Source organism: Drosophila biarmipes, chromosome 3R, assembly GCF_025231255.1.
Source record: "Drosophila biarmipes strain raj3 chromosome 3R, RU_DBia_V1.1, whole genome shotgun sequence".
Taxonomy (NCBI): domain Eukaryota; kingdom Metazoa; phylum Arthropoda; class Insecta; order Diptera; family Drosophilidae; genus Drosophila; species Drosophila biarmipes.
The window spans coordinates 3474375-3496233 of NC_066616.1; the positions used below are offsets into that span (position 1 = coordinate 3474375).

Genomic DNA, 21859 nt, shown 5'->3' on the forward strand with positions numbered 1-21859 from the left:
GTTTTAATGAGACAAAATTAACAAAAAAAAATGTTTTGGATGACAACTGTGGCTACCACAGTTTTGGGTCAATTTTGTTTTTGTTATATAGGTATCGATAAGACAAATACGTTTTAGCAAAAAAAATGTTTCTAGCATGACAATTGTTGCCACCACAGTTTTGGGTGGTTGGTGGGCGTTAGAGTGGGCTTGGCAAATATTTTTTAGGGCAATCGATAGGTATTGATGAAACAAATACATTTCAGTTAAAATTTTTAAAATAAAAACTTTAGGCGCTACAGATTTTCCCGTGGGCGTGGCACCGCTGAAACAAACAAACGCTGCCAAGCTCGACAGACGGACATGGCTAGATCGACTCGGCTAGTGATCCTGATCAAGAATATATTTACTTTATGGGGTCGGAAACGCTTCCTTCTACCTGTTACATACTTTCCGACGAATATAGTATTGTTATTTGTCCTATCGAAACGAGACAAAATGTATTGTACTCGGGATTAAATTCTCCTTGTTGGACCTTAAAACCCTTGTAACAGTAATAATGTAACCCACTTTTAAAAAACTATAAATATTTATTTATTTGCAAAAAAAAAGATTTTCTCCGAAATGCTTGAAGCGGGAATAATATGACATATAATTTAATGAACAAAATTTGTGAAGACTTTTGAAATATATTACAATATTTTTTTCTTTGCGTTTTTTTAGTATTTCAAAGCAGGCTCATCCCTAATTTAATATCAGGCAAGAATAAGGTTCTAAATGGTCTATTAGTTCCTCCATCAGTCATTTTAAAGACTTACAATTTGAGAAAATACATTTGAGATGTAACCGAAATCCAATAAGCATAAGTAGGTCTTACAGGATTGGTGGTATATATGTTGTCAAATTTAAAAAATTTGTTTTCATCCATTTAACAAATTGAGAAAATCGCGTTGTTGCAAAATAAAAAAGTTTTATAGTTTTATATTCTTAAAAAAAGCTTCATTAGTTTTTAAACGATCTATGGCAATATAAGCACACATATTGCCGCATCGCGTCTTAAGCGTCTGCTTCCGAAATGATTGAGAAACAAATCATATTACAAATTAGAACATTTACTAACTAGTTTTGGCTTATAACAGCTGCTTGTCTTGTTAATTAATTATTTAGAGACTATTTTTAAGATCAGGCTCTCTGATGTGACAACGATGTAGATTTGTAATTAATACTACACGGCTGCTTGAATATCACCGTCCACGAACGAGTCATATAATAAGTAAACACAGCCATCAAGTGTTGTCTATAAATAAAGCTAAATTTGAACAAAAGATATGGAGATGCGGAAAAAAGCAAAATGCAACGCCCCGTTAATAATTAATTGCATAATGAACCGCAAATTAAGCCACACACGAGTGATGACAGCAGCAGCCACAGCAACCATGGATAATGGCACTAGCAAAACAAAAAAGTACAATATTAACACAGTTGGTTACCCCCTCAGAGAAATAAATAAGAGAGACCCAAGTCGCTTGTCACAGATCAATTGGAAAGGTTTCGTTTTCCTTCTAATCGATACTTTGCACATCACTCGACCGAGGAGACCCATAAACCAAATATTGAATTTCAAGCAAATAATATTTTTCCTTGCTTGCCTTGGCTTTTTATCACTTGCATCGGGTTGTCTGTGGCAGTCATGAACCAGCAAACAGGGCCAGCCAAATAATTTCTTCCCTTTGTGGGCCTTGATTAACCTCTGAGAAAGATAGATAGGAAAGTCCTTTTAACAAATTTATAATACCAACATTCCCGGTCGTGACTCCACAAAATTATACATACAGACACATTTTTAAAAATTTTGAACACGTTACTCATAGATTTAATGGATATATTGTATTCTGGGAAAAGTATGTAACAGATAAAAGAAAGAGTTTCCGACCCTAATAAGTATCAACGAGAACGCCTCTTAACAAGGTAAAAATTATTGAGGAGCGCATTATTTTTACCAAAAATGTTTTTAAATTTAAATTATATATATACACTACACTATCATAAACATTTTAATGACAGCGTACCGAATTAATAAAAATGGGCTTTGAATAAGCTCCGTATTGGAAAACAGATAGTTCTAAGTACTTGCTTTTCTAAAAGCCAGAGAGCAACTATCAACAAAAGGGGAATTCAACGATGACACTCTTTTCATTGTCCGTTACATAAATGTATCTTCGTCAGCGACCTACCAACATTCACATTAAAACAAAGGCATTGTTAGTGATTAAAGCGATACTTTCCTCAAGTGACAGTCCTCGACTTTAAATTGCACCTACATCATTAAAGCCTTTCGTTACGGGGAAATACATATGTGGAAAAGGGTGGTTCAATTTGGGTTACAAAAAACCCATACGTTATCTTCAAAGGATTTTAGGCACTGTTGGCTAACAAACTTATGAGGTAAAATGGTTTTAAACTATTGTACAAAATAAAAATACTGGTTCTCGACAAAATACCATAACAGCCAGAACAATTGTGATAGAACATTTAAAAATTCTATTTTTCCGGTTTCAATTTCAATTTTAATGGTTAAAAAAATAAAAAAAAATTTAAACATTTTGAAAGTTATGTTCCCCCATAGAAATGTACACAAAAATATATACATATACATTAAAAGCATGTATAAACAGTCTTTATTTAAAGACGATTTCATGCCTAACATATCAAGTTTGTACTAAAAGTGTTAATTGATTTCCAATAAACATAAGGGATTTTTTTTAAATAGGTCGTACATGTTTTAAGTAAAAATATGTCTTGAAAGGTTCTAAAAACGCACTGGTATTGGGTATTTTTTGTCTTCAAAATTCGTACTTGAAAGCTGTAATTTATTTAATTTATTTTCTCCGCTCGGCGAAGTTTTAACACTGAAAATACTTGATTCAAGCACGAAAATCTTTATTTTTTCTGAATGTATAAACCGACCCCCCTAACGTTGCTGCTGCAGCCTCGTCGCCACTCAAATTAAGTCAGCAAAGTGTGTGACGGGGATGACAGTAGCTGGCAATTTCATATGCATAAGGGACCTTCTTGTCTTTCCACCATCACCATGTATGTGGTGGCCCAGTTTAGAGGCGATATCGGGGCAAGCGTAACACAGGCTGAAATCCTGTCGAATAACTACGTTTTACTAGAGCATCAGGTCGTACCATGCACTTGGCAACTAAACATATCACTTTTTAATCAAGTCAAACTGATATTTTTCGTACTGCTCGCTGTCTTTCTAAACACAGCTCATAAAACATCGTACCGATTCCGCTATTTTAGTTTAATAAATAGCCAATGTTAGTAACACCATGTTAAATATCCCCTTCTTGTGTAAAACAACTTTTGGAAAAGTTTCAGCTTAATAGCTTTATAAGTGAGGGACTATTATTCGTATTAACGGACGGAAAGACGGACGGACAGACGGACATGGCTAGATCGACTCACCTAGTGATCCTGACTAGAATATGTACTATTTTTTATGATGGAGACCGCTTCTTCAACGAGTTACATACTTTTCGACGAACCTACATACCCTTTACTCTTTGTGTGACGGGGATGACAGTAGCTGGCAATTGCTAAATAATTTGTCATAAGTGCACGAAACGCAAATGCAATGCTTGCATAAATCTGTTGGTCCTGCAGCCCTTTTAATCAATTTGTGTGTGGGCGCAATCCATTATCCAGTGGTGACAACAAAACGGAAAATATTCGAACCCAAAAAGAAAATTAAACCACATTTTAGAACCACGCGGTTGACGGCTGAATTTGGCACTGACACAAGCACAAAGCCGCATTCAAGGCTGCTGCAGGGCGAAGTGGGCGTAGGCTTGGCAGAAGGTCAAAGGGAGACCCATGAGCACGCGACCCTTTTGTTGGCCGTGCCATTTGAAGCGAATTCAAATCCAGTCGCCAGCCCTTGTTGACACTGCCATCGTCACGGGCATCAGCGTTATCGACATCAACATCATCATCATCTGATGTATCCCACCGAGCTCAACTCTTCAGCTGTCATCTATTGACAGGAGCGCACAAACACATATTGGAAAATATGGCCGCTGTATTCTTCACATTGTTCATGACTCTCTAATGAAGATGGTTTGCAAAAAGCCAAATGGGAAATTGCGATAATTGCTGCAACGGAGGGTTCGCTATGCGTTTTAGAAAAAAATCTGCAGTTATAAAAATGAATAATAAATTAACCTAAATTATCACACTTTACTTCCTTCAAATTTTCATTTGCTTAACCTAAAGTGCAACATAGAAAAGGGAAGTGGGGATATTAATTAATCCGAATCGAAAAAGCAAGTAGGCCCGCGAAACCTTAGGATTACAAACTTGTGCCGAATCGGAAAATGCATATCAATTTCTCAAGCTCACAGCGTGATATCCATATTAAGGCTGAGGTCGCCCGGAATTGTCTGTCTGTCTGACGCTCTTCTTTAATAGTTTTGCTGTAAAATATGTAACTGGCAGGCATAAAGTATATATATGCTTCATTAAGATCACTATCAAAAATGTTGAAATTTAGAATGTAGATTTCTGAGCATCTTGCGCAGGGCAAGTTTGAACACCAGGGTGCCACGCCCACTCTACCTACCGAAATTCGAGGAATTTTAACTGAAATGTATTGGTCTCGTCAATACCTATCGCTTGAGCCAAAAACATTTTGCTTTGCCGACTCCAACGCCCACAAAGGTCCAGAGACTGTGGCCACAGTTTTTATGATAGAAAATTTTTTTACTATCGATTGGCCTAAAGAAAAGAGGCACGCTCAAAAGAGTCAAAACGCATACCAAAAATAGCTTGTGTCATCTTTACAATATCGCTTAACTACCTATATATTTCCATACCCCGTCTGATAGTCGAGGTACCCGACTATACCCTTCTTTCTTGTTAAAAGTGTAAATGGTAATTTGCTTTGATTATCAATACACATCCAGAGGGCAGTCATTCTTTAAATCGGGACCTGCATTAAAGAGTTAAAGCCAATAAGGGATCTCCCTCATCTGAGTAATGGGTAACTGATGGTCGAGGCTGCCTACTACAGCGTTCTCTCTTCTTCTTAATTTAAAAAGATAATTTAGTTTCTGGTGGGTGCTAACAGAGCTGACCTAAAGCAACTGAGCGCGCATATTCCGTCAGCTGACGTGCTAAGCCAATATCCTAATCCGAAAGCCTGAACTAATTAGGTAGTAAATAACCAACAAACCTTTCCCATCTATTGCAGCCAATTACTTTGAACTCAGCATCAGCTACTCTTTTGAGTTGTTGTTGTCGTCGAGGGGCCACACAGCTTTAGAATGAAATGGAGATGCAAAGCTACTCTGGTCATGGACCAACGACAACAACTCCAGCAACAGCTGAAAAGGCAACAGCAACTGCAATTGCAGCAATCCCAGCAGCAACATTCGCACAGCGACATTTCAGTTGTCGACTGGAAGAGGCGGCTCGGCCTGAGGTCTGGCAGCCTTTTATTGACTGCGGCAGCAGCCACACCAGCGCCAACAGCAGCCTCCCACTGCCCACCAGCAACATCCTCATCAACGGCAGCACCAACACATTCCAGTGTGCCCGGCAAGCATTCGATAAGGCGGGGCAGACGGCCTTCTATAGATGTGGTGGGGAGGCTCCATTGTCCGAAAGCTGCTCGTTCAGCCTGAAGGCGCGACTGTTGCAAGTGCCACACGAGCAGTTTCGACTGGCAATCAACGGGGAACTCAGTGATACTCCCAGTGATAAGAGTAGTAATAGCTCGAGCTGCGAGGAGGGAGAGGGTGTCTTGCACTGTGAGCCGGGGCTGACCCAGGATCTATTTCTATGTCACTTGCAGCAGCATCAGCAGGAGCCCTTTCGGGAGCCGGAAAGTCTGGGAGAGCCGGAGGCCCCCTCGAACGACAGCCTACTGGAGGCCTATCAAATCGAGCTGGGCAGCGAACACGGCGGACTCTGGTCCTTCCTCAACCTGAGCGAGCTAATGGAAGCCGGCAACGACAGTTCTGTCATCGTGAACGCCACCAGCAGCAGTTTGGACATGATTCTGGCCAACTACACAGCCCTTAGCACAACAACAGCCTCCTTCGCAGCCGCGTCGACCGATATCGGAGTTACGAAGAGCTTTCTGGACTACAGACCCCACGGCTACGATTGGCTCTTCCTGTTCGTGGTCTTCTTCATCTTTGCGGGGGGCCTGGGCAACATCCTCGTCTGCCTGGCTGTGGCCTTGGACCGGAAGCTTCAGAACGTCACCAACTACTTCCTGTTTTCCCTGGCTATAGCCGATCTCTTGGTCAGTCTGTTCGTGATGCCCATGGGTGCCATACCAGCTTTCTTGGGTAAGTAGACATTACAGCCCAAGCGCCCTAAAAATAGTTAGATTATACGACGCCATAATTTTTCAAATCACATTTACATAACTAAAGTCAACAGTCCTTATAGTCTATATGCCCTAAAAAACACATTAGGCGAACTTTTTATCTTTCACTTGGCTTCTTTGAGTGTACTCCAGCAATCAAGTGGCCAAGCAAGCCAGCGACTGATGCATTTGCACATGAATTATTTCGACGCCATTTCCTCTGGCCTCTCCTCATCTCCAGCCCGCTCCCACGACCACCCATCCTTTCCACTCCAAGCCCATTGTCATGAGTTGTCAGTCTCGCTGGCTGCTTCCGCTTTGGCTCGACTGCACTCATAGCAAAATGAAGTATTTTGCACTGGGAAAACCAAATTGTTAGACCCAGTGGTAAATTAAATATTACTGAATTAATTATTTTTCAGAATTCTTTATCTTTGAAGTGATTCTATCTTCACAAAAACCTGCATGTACCAGCAGTAATAGTTTCCGAGACCTCAACGCCCAAACGGACAAACAGATAATATAATAATAGTTAGATTTAGATTTAGAAAACTGGTTCTTACCTCAAATGCAATTGCTTGATATAAAGGGTTACCGTTTTCGACATACACTTTTAACTCTATCTTTGTTATCCAATTTATTTTCTCTGTGCAGCAGAATCCAAAGTGGCACAGCTACAAACTAGGATGACAAACACGTGACTCAGTTTTATGGCATTTAGATGCTGCCACATACTGTAAAACTAAAGTTTCTTATAAGCTGGTTGCTCCATCTTAAATTTCCAAGGGTATACATCTTAAGACTCCCTAAAATGTCTAGCTATGATCAGAACTACCAGTCGAAGCTATCAGACACCAGAAAGAGGCCTCAAGTTCAGACAGCCCTTACTCTGTCAACCTATAGACGCCATTAGGTGCAAAGCAGATCGACTAGGTTAGATCGGCTAGGCTAATGATCCTGATGAAGAATACATATACTTTGTAAGGTCGCAAACGCTTCCTTCTATCTTACACTCTTTTCCTGGAATACAATATACCCTTTTTACGAGTATCGGGACTAATTATAGTTCGAAGCTAAGGCTCTGCTCCAATATTTGGATATAATATGGATGGCAATTCATTTTTATTGCGTTAAAAATATTAGGTAGTTCAACCAGTTTGCGTACGACACTGAAACACAAAAAGGCAAGTCAGACCCACCCCATACCTTTTTCATCATGGCCAGAAGTGAATTCAACGAAGCGAAAACAGATCAAACGTTTGCATAAATTAAGCGTGCATTTATCATCATACATGAGTCCTCTACCAGGAGCCAAAAACAAACCCTCAATCAAGCCAGCAATATGGAATGAGGAGCCCGATAAAGTTCCATCAGCAGACCTGAGATTGTATACAAAAAATATATACCTAGTATACAATGCATATTTTTGGAAAAATTCATTTATGGAAAAGGTACATCAATGTGTGTGAGAATACATAAGCTAAAGAATTTATTCGCTTCAAAGGATGCTCCACCAAATAGTTTTTGCAGGCGTGTACAGACTCTATGGCCTACGTGTTTATTTAAAAACTATTTCGAAAAGCATTCTTAAACGCATCCGTAGGGCAAAGGAATTCATTCGCTTGAAACTTTTGAAACAAATTGTTTTCAGAAGGAGCTCAAAAGTACTACTGCAAGTACTGCAAGTATAAAGGAACTTATTTTCTTACTTTTTGCTTTTTTTGTAGTCTTTTACTTAAAGTTCGAAATTAAAATATTTCTTTAATGGAGCATACTCTTTAATCGAGCTATACTTACAAAAAATTACACCAGTATGCAAACTAATATTTTTAAACTTACAAAAACGATGATGATAGTCCCTGGTAGAGTTAATAGATGTCAAACATATTTATTACGGATAAGTTACAAATATAATGTCATCTTTATTTTGTCAGAAGACTACATTCAATACTGTGAGCTACAATTCTGTATACGAGGTGTGTTCAAAAAGAAAGGTGACTTTTCAAATTTCGCGGACAACATATTTTCGATTGTCGATTTTTTTGTTTTGCTATGTTGGTACACTCTTCCCTAACATCTGTACCAAGTTTCAATTGAATCCCCTTTTTTTGTTTATTTGTGAGAGGCGTAAAGGTAACAAGTTGTTTTGCGTGCTCAGCGATTTTTTGCTATCGAAAAATATGGATCAAAGGATTTGCATCAAATTATGTGTAAAAAATAAAATTAAGTGCTCCGAAACACTTGAAATGTTGACAGTGGCATACGGTGAAACTGTTCTGAGTAAAAAAAAATGTTTACAAGTGGCACAAACTCTTCCAAAATGGCCGGGAAGATGCCAATGACGAGCCTCTGGACGCCCAAGCACGTCAACAACTGATGAAAAGTTCAAGCTGTGAAGAAAATTGTTTTGGAAAATCGTCGAATCACTATCAGAGAAGTTGCTGAAGATGTCGGTATATCGCTTGGCTGGTGCCATGAAATTTTTTCAAACGTTTTGGGCATGAGTCGTGTGTCAGCGAAGTTTGTTCCAAAATTCGTGAATTTTGCCCAAAAGAACCGTCGCATGAGCATCGCCCAAAAGCTGTTGGATGACGTCAGATTTACTGAAAAGGGTCATAACTGGTGACGAATCATGGGTATATGGTTATGATATCGAAACCAAAGCCCAATCGTCACAATGGAAGAGCCCAGGCGAGCCAAGACCGAAAACGCCAAGTTCGATCAAATGTCAAAGTTTTGATCACTGTATCAATAAACAGTATTATCTGGAAGTTATGCGCCGATTGCGAGAAGCAATACGAAAGAAACGTCCAGAATTGTGGAAAAACAATTCATGGCTTTTGCATCACGATAATGCCCCTGCTCACTCATCTTTGCTTGTGAGAGATTTTTTGGCCAAAAGCAACACCACAATAATGCCTCAGCCACCATATTCACCGGATTTGGCCCCATGTGACTTTTTCTTGTTCCCAAAACTAAAGAGACCTATGAAAGGACGGAGATTTGCAACGATTGAAGAGATAAAGACGAAGAAGAACTCAAGGCTATACCGAAAAGTGCTTATGGGAAGTGCTTTGAGGATTGGAAAAACCGAGGGCATAAGTGTATTGTATCTGAGGGGGATTACTTTGAGGGGGACACCATTAATATTGATAAATAAATTAATAGTTCTTCTTGAAAATACAAAGTCACCTTTCTTTTTGAACACACCTCGTACCTTGAATTAGTCGAATTTAAAAATCGATATTTCGTCAAAGTCTATCGAAAAATTAGGTTAATATATTACTCTTAGTTTAAAACTGCCAAAGGTAGGATAATTGAAGCTGATTTTTTATTAAAATTTAGTAATGTAAACTAATGGAATGGAAAGTTCTCGTTAAAAGTTCTCGAAAGTTCGAAATTAAAGTCTTCTCAAAGAGGATTTATGACGAGTTTCAAATGTCCTATGGCTATAAATATTATTCAGAAAAATGCAGTAAAAATTAAAGTTGTTTGTTGATTCTGAAGTATTTTAAAACACAATATTAAAAAAAATACTTAAAAATATTTTAACTGCATAAAAAATTATTTAATTATTATTCCCGACTATAGCGTTCTTCCCCACTTCAAACCACTTGTGGATAAACTAAAATATGGTTTTTATTTTATCAACCTAACATTAACAAGTAATGACTTAAAATATGAGCCTACGATATTAGAAACAAGGAACAACGTTAAGGTCAAGTGCCTCCACTATCAGATACCCGTTACTCAGCTTAAAAAAGATATATATCCAGCAAAGCGATATTGTATAGCTTTAAGCGTTTTAGCCGTTTGTCGGCGTTAGAGTGTTTTTTGGCTCAAACGGTAGGTATTTCTGAAAATGAAGATATTTTAAAGAATATGTGCACCGCTAAAAAAAAGAAGAGTTTCAGAAGCGACAGCTTCGAGGGCAAAGTGGAAAATGTTATAGCTGAACATTTGAAAAAACTACCTTTACCATTTCCATGACCAAAAGAGCTTATGAGCTTTTGTGATCGATTTATAATTTGAGCAAGACTGTACAACTGTACCAACACCTTTTTTCTACTACGAAAAACATTAGTTTACAGCCAAAACAAGAAAGGAAGTTAACTTCGGCAAGTTGAAGTTTGTATACCCTTGCAGTTATAAGAAATAATAATTTTTAGTTTGTGAAATTTTTAAGGATTGTTGCTGACTTCAGTGATATTACAAAAGAAATTATTTCATTCTTTTTTCAGACTATTTTTTTTTTGACATCTGTATGTTAGAGTAGTCCTTTTTTATTAAATTAAATTCAAAATTCTTTAAAATATAAAAAATTATATTCCCAATATTATAAGACAATATGTCAAAAAACCTTAAAGCTATAATTTATTTCATAATATTTTCTCACCAATTTTCCGATCATTCCTATGACAGCTATATGATATAGTCGTCCGATTTTGATAAAAATTAACTCCAAATTCAGAACTAAATAAAAAATGTTATTTCCACGCTTAGAAGGTTGTATGTTAAGCAAGAAAGGAAGTTAACTTTGGCAAGCTGAAGTTTGTATACCCTTGCAGTTATAAGAAATAATCAACTTTAGTAACACAATGTGAAATTTTTAAGGATTTTTGCTGGCTTAAGTAATGTTAAAATAAAATTATTTTATTCTTTTAGACCATTTTTGACATTTATGTATATGTTAGAGTAGTCCGATTTTAATCAAATTGAATTCGAAATTCTGTAAAATATAAAAAATTATATTCCCAATATTATAAGACAATATGTCAAAAAGCACCAAAGCTATAATTAGTTTCATATCAAATTCAAAACCAATTAAAAAATGTTATTTCCAAGCGTAGGAGGTTAAATGTCAAAAACACCGAAGATATAATTTTTTCATATTATTTTACAACTAATTTTCCGACTGCCAACTAATGGCAGCTATATGATACAGTCGTCAGATTTTGATAAAATTTAAATCGAAATTCAGAACCAATCTGAAAATGGTAGTTCGAAGCTTAGAGAGTTACATATTTAAAAACACCAAAGGTATAATTTTTAAACATTTTTTATAAGATATAGTCGTCTGATCCGTCTGGTTCCGACTTACGTACTAGCCCGATACTTTAAAGTTTGCGTAGAAACGGACGGACAGACGGACATCGCTAGATCGACTTGTGTAGTGACGCTGATCAAGAATATATATACTTTATGGGGTCGTCTCCTTCACTGCGTTGCATACTACTGACTGGAATCATTATATCCTCTGCAAGGGTATAAAATGGTAAAAAAATCGTAGAAGTAGTTAATAAAGTTAATAAAGTAACAAGAACAAATTTTTGTTAGGTGCCGCAGTTCTTTGGTTTATTTTAGTTTATGTATATAAGCATCGCCTATTGTTCGGAGGGGGTACTTATTTTTAAAAGACCTAAAATAAATTATAAATAAAATAAAATAAATTATAATAAAATTCAGCAACTCTTGCTTAATAGTGGGCCAAGAGCGGTTTTGCTAAAATAAAGAATGCTTTTAGTTTGACGACATTATTTTTATACAAGTCATTTTCACTTATTTCCAAGAGTAAATTGAACTTGATAATATGTAATGTATAATATCTTTCTCCTATAACATCCTTCTTCTATCGAGACGAATCAATGCTTGATTGTGCACTTCTAAGGCTCTAACGCTTATTTTTTATTTAATTTAAGGCTCTTAAACACCTTATATTAAAAGAGTAGAAAATCAATTGTTCATAGACAGAACCCCTTCGGCCTACTTCTTGATCAGGATCTTTAGCCTTCCCATCTAGCCATGTCCGTTTTTCCGTCCGTATAAACGATCAGATAACGGAAACAATAAAGCACACAAAACAGATGTGGCACACTTAGCAAATTTTAACTCTTTCTAAAAAGATTTGCCCAAAAACCGCCATCATAAAATTATAGTCAAACATTTTTTTAATCCAGTTTAAAAATTTTTTTTTTAAACGGTTCTAACGAGTTGTAATTAAACCTAAAAGTGCCAGTACCAGTTTAACATCATTCAGGTCGTGTTTTGTTTATAACTCTTACAGGGAGCGTTGGATCGAGTCCAATTGCATTCATCCATATAACATTTTCGTATTTTTGGCGCATCACCGCTTTTTCTTTTAAGCCAATTGATTTTTTTAAGCCCCCTATGCAATCCTTTTAGTTATTGGTTATTACTCGTTACATCCCAGTGGATTTTAATTTTTTGATTTTTTAATTTTGATGAATGTACTCTGTAATAAAACCGAAGCCTTTTGTAGGCATTCTTGAGCAACTATTATGACCTCAACTGTATTTGCATATGCGTCCGCCACTTGATCTGTCCCATCACTCTATGTACGACGTATGCTTAAACGCTGACAGCTTCCTTAAACTTTGTGCGTCTGTGTGTGACAGTGACAAGCACCTAAAAGTAAATACTACATGATATTCATCCCCAGTGTTAGTGCCCCAACTCCTGTTTGTCTGCTTTTGTTTGTCGAGAAGGACTCTCATGTATGGGGCTCTGGCTGAAGAGCATGTAAAAGGTTAACATCCCCAAACCCGAGACTCGAACGTCCAACACACAACACATTTAAGCGCAATTTGTACTAATTAATACTTAATTCGACTCCCGGCAGGACAGCAATTGAGTTTTTGTGGTGGTGTTCCCATTAAGAGCTGTATCCCGTGAATGGAAGCCGTCAATTTATGTCAAGGTGAATGGGTCAGTCGAGTGATAGGCACTTAGCTCACATTGCGAAATAAATCCGAATTATATCGACGCAAAAAAGAAAAACCCCAATAGTTTGATGATACATTTCTATTAGGGTTGTTAATTCTTAGGAAATATATGTATTAGATTTAATATTTATCAAGAAAGGAAGTTAACTTGATAAAGCCGAAGTTTATATACCCTTGCATTTATAAGAAATAATCAACATAAGTAACACCATGTTACATATTTTAAGAATTATTTCTAGCTTCAGGGATAATACAAAAAGTTATTTTTATTAAATTTAGTTCATAAGTTTTAAAAATATAAAAAATGATTTTCCCAATATTATAAGATATGTCAAAAAACTCTGAAGCTTTAATTTTGTTCATATTATTTTCCCACACGTTAACCGATTGTTCCTACGACAATCAAGAGTATCCACATTCTTCACTGCATTGCAAACTTCTGACTGAAATCATTATACTCTCTGCAAGGGCATAACAAGGAAAAGCGCTTCAGTCTAGTGCCTCGACTATCAGATACCCAAGTATTTAAATAACGTTCTTTTATCTTTACAGCAATCGAGAGGTATTGACGTTAGAAATACATTTTAGTTTAACATTTTTTTACTGTGGTTGCTTACGGGGATAGCTAGCTCTTCAAGTTTCCGAGATCGCATCGTTTACACGGGCAGACGGCCATGGCTTGATCGAGTCGACTAATGACCCTTAACAATATATACTTTTTAAAGTCGGTGACGCTTCCTTTTAGCTGTTCCATACTTTTTCACAAATACAGTATACCTTTTTACTCTACAAGTGACGGGTATAAAAATTAGTATTTAGTTAGACAAGTTAAACGTCTTTTTTGTTGAAACACTGCAAGCCGGTTACTCCGATTAATGGAGAAAATGTGTATGAGGTACACGGAAGCGTTTCTAGGAATAGGCGCGTCTTGAAGAGTTGATCAATCCCTGCCGATATATGTAGTTTAATCCGGGTGAACGATGGTTTCTGGGAAACTGTATGATTTCAGTTTAAGAATTCTTAGTTTCTAATTAGATTGTTAAGCAATGGCCAATAGTTCAGTTTAGACGCCATATTTTTAAAGATTTTCTAATAATCGCTAACAAATCGCTAAACTCTATAGTCGAGTGCCTCGACTATCAGAAACCCGTTACTCATCGCAGAAAGCGATATTGTATAGCGTCACTTACCAGCTATTTCAGCATGTGGTAATGTGGACGGCAGACAGATTTAACGTTTTTGACATTTGTGGGCGAACCAGTGGGCGTGACAAACCTCTCCTTAGGTAACTTCGATAGGTGTTAATAAGACCAATACATTTCAGCAACAAAAAATGTATAGAATGAAAACTATGTTCGGCACAGTTTTGGTCGGTTTGTTGGCGTTAGAGTGGGCGTGTCAAAACATTTTTTAGATCAAACGATAGGTATTGACGAGACCAATACATTTCGGCTGTTGTTGTTTCTAGCATTATAGTTGCAAGCGAATTGTGGGCGTTGGAGTGGGAGTGGCACTTTGCTGAAACAAACTTGCGCTGCGCACATAGCCAAGTCTTGCTTTTCTCGATTTTATAGTTTCCGAGATCTCAAGAAAATATATATACTTTATGGCGTAGGAAGTGCTTCCGTCAGCCTGTTACATACTTTCCGACAAATCTAATATACCCTCTTACTCTGCTAGTGACGGGTATAAAAACTGATGCACTACTCTTTAAAAAGTTATGAGCATGGAGCTGTTTCGAAAATAGAATGGGACCCTTATTGGCAGGTGCCTTAAGAGGAATCATCCCGCGACAAAACAGCTTTTACGGTATGTATATGATATGATATTCAAAATGATGAAATCATGATACGACACATATCACTTTGATATAATCGAAAATGTTAAAAACGATATTTCGGTAATATCATATTTTACATTATAGCGGTATAACTTTTGAAAGGCTTTTTTGTCGCAATGAAGCATTTTTCCATCGAAAAAAATGAATGCAGTCAATGAAGTCTGAAATTATTTAGGCAATACAGCTGTGTTATTAAAATTATAGGGAAATTTTAGATATTATTTATAAATTCTTAAGGCGTTCTCTATCTGCTTGCATCGGCGACCTTTTCGGATCGCACAACGTTTTTCACCGGCGTAAAGTTCTAATGCCACGAAAGCTAAAAGGTATTAACGCGTTATAAAAAATCCACAACACACAATTTCAAGTCGAAATCAACTTACATTTTGTTCTATTTTCGTTCCTACTTCAAAAACATTTTGAGATCCTTGGGTTTCTGAGAACAAATTAAATTTGATTTACGAACCACGTGCTACATGTATAACATTTCGTTCTTGTTTTGAGAACAGTTTTGATTTAACAAAATTTTAAGTACAAACTCAACTTGAACTAATCACAAAGAGAACATTTTAAGATCAAAAAATGTCGTTCTCCTGCTTAGAACATGTCCAACTCACATAGGAATGTCAGAACTCTGTGTAGGCACTTTATATATAAGGCCCATGTTTGCTTCAGGCGAGTGCCACGCATATTCTTACTCCCAAAAGAAACCTCTACTTGTATGTTTCTATCTCCTTTGCTTAGACTATCAGATACCCATTACCTTTTTACTTTACGAACAACGGGAATAAAAATAAAGAATACAAATATATAGCTTTTAAAATATGCGGATATATGTATATGCTAAGGGCTATGGTAGGGTGATATCTAGTATTACCACATTGATTTGATTCGAAACTCCTACTTATATTTTTCAGGTTATTGGCCGCTTGGCTTTACTTGGTGCAACATTTATGTTACCTGTGATGTACTGGCCTGTTCATCCAGTATCCTGCACATGTGCTTTATAAGCTTGGGACGCTATTTCGGAATACGGAATCCATTGGGCTCGAGACATCGGTCTACGAAACGATTGGCTGGTATTAAGATAGCCATCGTTTGGGTAATGGCCATGATAGTATCCAGCTCGATAACAGTCCTGGGTATAATAAAAAAGGTTTGTAATTTAAAAGTTTTCTTTAAATCTACTTCTTGTACTCAGGTTTGGTCAACGAAAAGAACATTATGCCCGAGCACAACATTTGCGTTATAAACAATCGCGCCTTCTTCGTTTTTGGATCTCTGGTAGCTTTTTATATCCCCATGCTAATGATGGTCACCACTTACGCCCTCACCATTCCCCTCCTTCGCAAGAAAGCACGTTTTGCCGCAGAGCATCCGGAAAGTGAACTCTTCCGCAGGTAAGAGTATTTTCTTTTGACCAACTAAAATGGCCGTTTATTTATTAAAATGAGACAAATCGTGCCGAATGAGAAAATGTTGGAATATGCTTTTATATAGTGGATCCTCTAACACATTTTGGTCACAAAATTTGATTTCGGAACTTTTGTTTGTTAAAGGTGCGATCCTTTTTAGATTTTTAGCTTGTTAGAAGATATTTTAGATATCATAAGTTTTTGTTTTAAACGTCAACCACACAATTCATATATTTTTCCAAATTTCACTGAAATATAGTTTTTTATGGGGATCTTTATAGCAATTTAAATAATTACGAGACCCTAAAAAAAAGTATAGATAGGCGCAAAAAAAAATTTAGTACTGAGGCAGTGTTAGATGTTCTGAATTGGTAAATTTGGCAATTTTTGTTGATTAATAACTTCAAACCGTCACTTTATACAACAATGTTTTGTATGTCAAAAGGTGAGGATTCTCCAAAGGCATAAAACTCAAAACTTACTTCGAAATCCTTGAAGTCATTTTTAGAAAATAAAAAAAAGGCCAAAAAAATCAAAATAAATAAAACATTGGGCCATAATTTTTTAACGGTGGTATTTAGACAAATTGTATTTAAAAAACTTCGAAATACCTTTCTAACGGCATATACCATAAGCCTGTCGCTTCAGTTGTTTTCAAGTTACAGGTTTCCGAAATTAACGGGTAGGTGGAAACATAGTGGCTAATAAAATGTACATTTTAAAATTTACATGTTTATCACGACAGAGGATTCAAAAGTCTAGTCAAGCGGTAATAATGCACCAGTAAGCAACACATGTAGGGATAAATAAAATAAAACGTTTTTTTCGACATAATGTCCAAGCGGTGCCCCAGCATGATATTCCCCAATAAAGGGCCGAAAGAACAATCACTTTTAAATGCCGAACTTTGGCCTGATAGGGATATCCCCCTATAAGAGCGAAGTATCCACTCCATTTTGTCCACATTCGGACTTGCTGACCCATAAAATTGGTCGGTTTGACCCTTCCAGCATAGACGGCGTTCTAAGGTAACAGCGAGGTCTGTTCATGCTTAAGTCTATTACCATCCAACTTAAGGCTCCTGAAGCGGGCAGGTCGAAGAGCAAAAATTACGTTTTGTGTTTTATTAACATTCAGCGCAATATTCCATCGAGAGACGCACCATTTAAACCATTCAAAAAATTTCTGGCTTGTTGCAAAATCGAACGGAGTAAATCTCTCCGTAGTCTCCCAGTTTTAAAGCTATCGTGCTGAAACTTTCCCAAAAGTCTTCTTTCTTTTGCAGGTAGTGTATAAGTCGGATCCAGCCGGATCGGACAACTATATCTTATAGTTTTAATTTTATCAAATTTTAACGACTATATCACAGAAACTATCGGAAAATTGGTGGGAAAATAATATGAAACCAATTATAGCTTCGGTGTTTTCTGACATATTATCTGATACTATTGGGAATAACATTTTTGTTATTTTTATGAGTTTCAAATTAAATTAAATAAAAATCGGACGGCTCTAACACATAGTCAAAGAAACGCTCAGACAAATATAGAACATATATATACATATAACATATAGAACAATTCTTTTTTAAATACCACTGAAGCTAGCAACAATTCTTAAAAATGTAACGTGGTGTAACGAACATTTATTATTTCTTATGACTGCAAGGCTATATAAGCATGGCTTGCCGAAGCTAACTTTCTTCTTGCTTTATTTAGTAAGTGAATGATATAAATAACAAGAAAGAACGCTAAAGTCGAGTGCCTCGACTATCAGATACCAGTTACTCAGCTAAGGAAACAAGAGAGAAATTGAGATAAATTAAAAGAAAAGCGACATTGTAACACGCCACCAGGAAAAAAATTCAAAAAGTATATTTCACACAAATTCGGAATTATTAATAAGTACCGAATGGGTAGTGTGCTTCGTCACTACGTGGATTCCCTTCCTCAGTGAAACAAATAATATATTTTTGGTCAGCATCTGTCTGTTTGTCTACCGTCTGTTTAATAACATTTGCAAGCTCAGTTAAAGTTACATATTTTTTACATTTATCTTATTTTAAACACATTTAAACTAACTCGGCAAGATAAATGTATCTTTCGTTGTCGTTTGTGCATAATACACAAATGATGATTTATGATTTTATTTATTGCATGAACTACGCTGTATTAATGCAATTAATGAATTAAATAAAATATTAAGAAAAATCGTTTCCTTCCCGTCTTGTTCTCCTTTTGAATTCTGAAATAAGGAAATTGTTTAGACTGCCCAAAATTTCTATTGAGCTACCAGGCTATCTAAAATTCTGACCTAGCTATACTAGAAACACACATACAATCCCAAAATATCTTTTGCCGAGAGCAAATCATTTCGAGACAACACTTGAGAAATGGCATTTAAATTACCTTTCCATTAATGTCAAAATGTAAAAGAAATAAGTTCAAGAAATCAGTACATTTTTTGTCTAATACTAATGTCGACTAGGATATTTTTTTGGCGGGCTTTTTAAAAATACTACTATGATACTGTTATCATACGAAGTTGGTGTTTCTGAGTGTATCCGTTGAATCATTATAATATATGTATAATTATATTTTTCAGGCTTGGTGGTCGCTTTGCCATAAGGCCTCAGCACAGCCAGCAACAGCTGCAGGTTCACAGCAGTCTCTCCAGCGGCAACAGCAAATTTCTGTCAATGAGCGACAGCATTCGCAATTTTAGCAATGCTGGACGAGGGGTTGAGGAAGGAGGTGATAACAGAAAAAGGTGTGTGGAGCCCGCCGAACGGCCTTTGATAGAGCAGAGAACGACGAGTAGCAGAAGCGTTGGCACGGCAGGTCTCCACAATGTGGCCAATGGCAGTGGCGGAGCTGGAGGAAGTGGGTCTAGAAGGGCGACCCCTGCCCGCAGCAGTTTCCGGTTCTCTGGCGGCGGCATCCTGCGGCACTCCTCCTCACCCGCCTCGAACGGCCATTCCGCCAACAAGTCGCATTTAAGCAGCTTCTGGAGCAAACAAGGGGGCAACCCCAACCTAATGGACAGGTGAGTGGAGAACACTAGTTCTGAAATAAAATCCATAAAACACTCCCAAGTCTTTAACGGTCAAAAATGAAAACGCTATAGTTTATGTCACCCACTATTAAATACCAGTTACTCAGCTAAGAGTGGTGCGATTAACAATTGCACACCCACAAAGGCTCCACCTAACGTCGATTTCTTTAACCTATAAATTAATGTTATTAATAATTAAAATCCTTACTTGACTTTTCTTGCTTCAAAAAAAAGTCGTCACCAATATGCCATTATTTAGATGTCAATGTGATACCATTGAGTATAAAAAATCTCAGATACGAAGATCATCTAATTTACACTATTATTTTGTCATTTCGATATTTTTAAAAATATTAATTCGAACCTTTTCGACATTTTTTAGTATGAATATGTGGTATCATTGCACTATTTTGCAGTAATTTGAAACTGATTCGTGGTATGAGCAGGCCATTTTTAGGGTCAAATTGGTACGATTTTAGTATCACTGTGGAAGGCAGTCCACGTAGTGACGAAGCGCATTAGAAGGGTGGGCGAAGGCGACTGCTATATATATATATATATATAACAAAGAAATGAAAATCTACAGTAATGGTCCGATGGTAACGATTGATACTTTAATTGAAAGGTATTGCAAAAACAAACATGATTGCATACCAAGACTTTGATAAAATGAATAGAGTGGTGAAAAAGTGAATATTTGGACCATTTGATCTGTTGGGGCCGGTGGGGATAAATACTGCTATTAGCCTAGTTGTTTTCTCACTGCAAATAAACGTCGAATTGCACCTCAACTATAGTTTGTCCGTTTGTACCAAAATGATGTTTTAGGACCCTGAAAATTTTGGATAGTGTTAAACAGCTCAATATAAGAAACATTGTTTCTATCACTTTTGGATAAACTAGCTAGTTTGGCGAGAAAACAGGTATAAGTAGCTAAATTTTGTACACCCGTAGCTTGTTATCATAGGTATAACAATAGTGGGTATAATAATTTCAGTCAGAAGTTTGCTACGCAGTGAAGGAGACGTTGCTGACCCCATAAAGTACACATACAACCACCTACGCTTGGAAATACCACTTTCGGATTAGTTCAGAACTTCTAATTAAATTTTATCAAAATCGGACGACTATATCATATAGCTGCCATACGAACGATCGGAAAATTGTGCGAAAATAATATGAAAGTATTGTATCTTTGGTGTTCTTTAACACATAACCTCCTACGCATGGAAATAACATTTTATAATTAGTTTCAAATTTCGAATTAAAATTAGTAAAAATCGGACAACTCTAACATATAGCTGTCAAAAAAAACAGTCAGAGAAACAATGAAATAATTTTTTTTTAATATCACTGAAGCCAGCAACAATAATGAAAAATTTTACATGATTGATTATGTCATATTACTTCAAGGGTATACAAACTTCAGTTTGCCGAAGGTAACTTCCTTTCTGGTTTAGGTATAATTTTTTCCAAAAATTTGATCTTAGGTGTATTGTCATTTTCACTCACACTTATCGAATTAAATTGTGTAATTTAAAAAATATTTTAAATGTAGGCGCTACAGGTTTATGACTGTGCGTTTGTTGGTGACGGGTTTCACCTTTCTAAAATATACTAGCGCTGTCGGAGAATCTCAAGAATCTATATGCGAAATCCCAACTTTATATCCTTCACACCTTTTAAAATGTCAGCGTTCATACGGACGGACTGACAGACAAACGGACATGGCTTGATCGACTCTGCTAGAGATCCTGCTTAGGAATATATATTCTTTATTGAGTCCCTTCAATCCAGCTTCTAGCCTTTTACTCTAAAGGTAATGGGTAATAACATTTTTAACGGAGCATAGTATTTGAAATGCTTTTGGTACAGTTCGAAATGTAACTTTGTAATTCAGATTCAGATTTTAAAATTTGCATTTTGTCTATCGGCAAAATAAATCAGGCCAATTTAATGTGTTGCCGAATTCATTAAAAGAGTGTTAATGCACACACGTAATTAGACGCCCATTTATGAAATGAGTGCCCAAAATGGCCATCGCATAAACACTGTAAGTATTCGTGCCGAATGAAAAAAAAATTTTAAAATGTATTTCTTTAGTAGATTGCATATTCATTTTCGTCACAAAAGTTGATATGAGAACTTTTGTATGCTGTAGGTGCGATCGTTACCTCGTTTACCTCATTAAGATGTGTTTTTGATTGATATCAGAAGGTTTTGTTTTCAAAATCAATAATATAATTCAGCTTCTTTCAAAAAAGTCACAGAATTCAAGGTTTTTATGTGGAACTGTTATCAACAATTTAAATGTCTCCTAGACCCTAAAATGAGTGGATTACGCTCAGGCAGTTTTATAGGTTCTGAAATAGTACATGTGGCGATTTTTATGAAATGTAATTTCTAAAACGTGAATTTATAACATTGTTTTGCATGTAAAACGTTA

General features: G+C 36.6%; 1 protein-coding gene across 5 annotated transcripts in view; it reads left to right on the plus strand.

Moving 5' to 3' along the window:
• Positions 1–21859, plus strand: part of LOC108032927 (D(3) dopamine receptor) — a 148919-nt gene that overhangs the window by 117052 nt on the left and 10008 nt on the right. For 4 of the 5 annotated variants that reach the window (XM_050889516.1, XM_050889517.1, XM_017106997.3 and 1 more), the window contains 4 exons: positions 5237–6341; positions 15862–16086; positions 16146–16344; positions 18964–19404. In XM_050889516.1, the coding sequence (XP_050745473.1) occupies positions 5315–6341; positions 15862–16086; positions 16146–16344; positions 18964–19404 (1892 nt within the window). In that variant the 5' untranslated portion in view covers positions 5237–5314. Of the gene's footprint in view, positions 1–5236; positions 6342–15753; positions 15800–15861; positions 16087–16145; positions 16345–18963; positions 19405–21859 lie in introns of those variants that run through there. The other variant, XM_050889518.1, reaches the window with a different exon arrangement.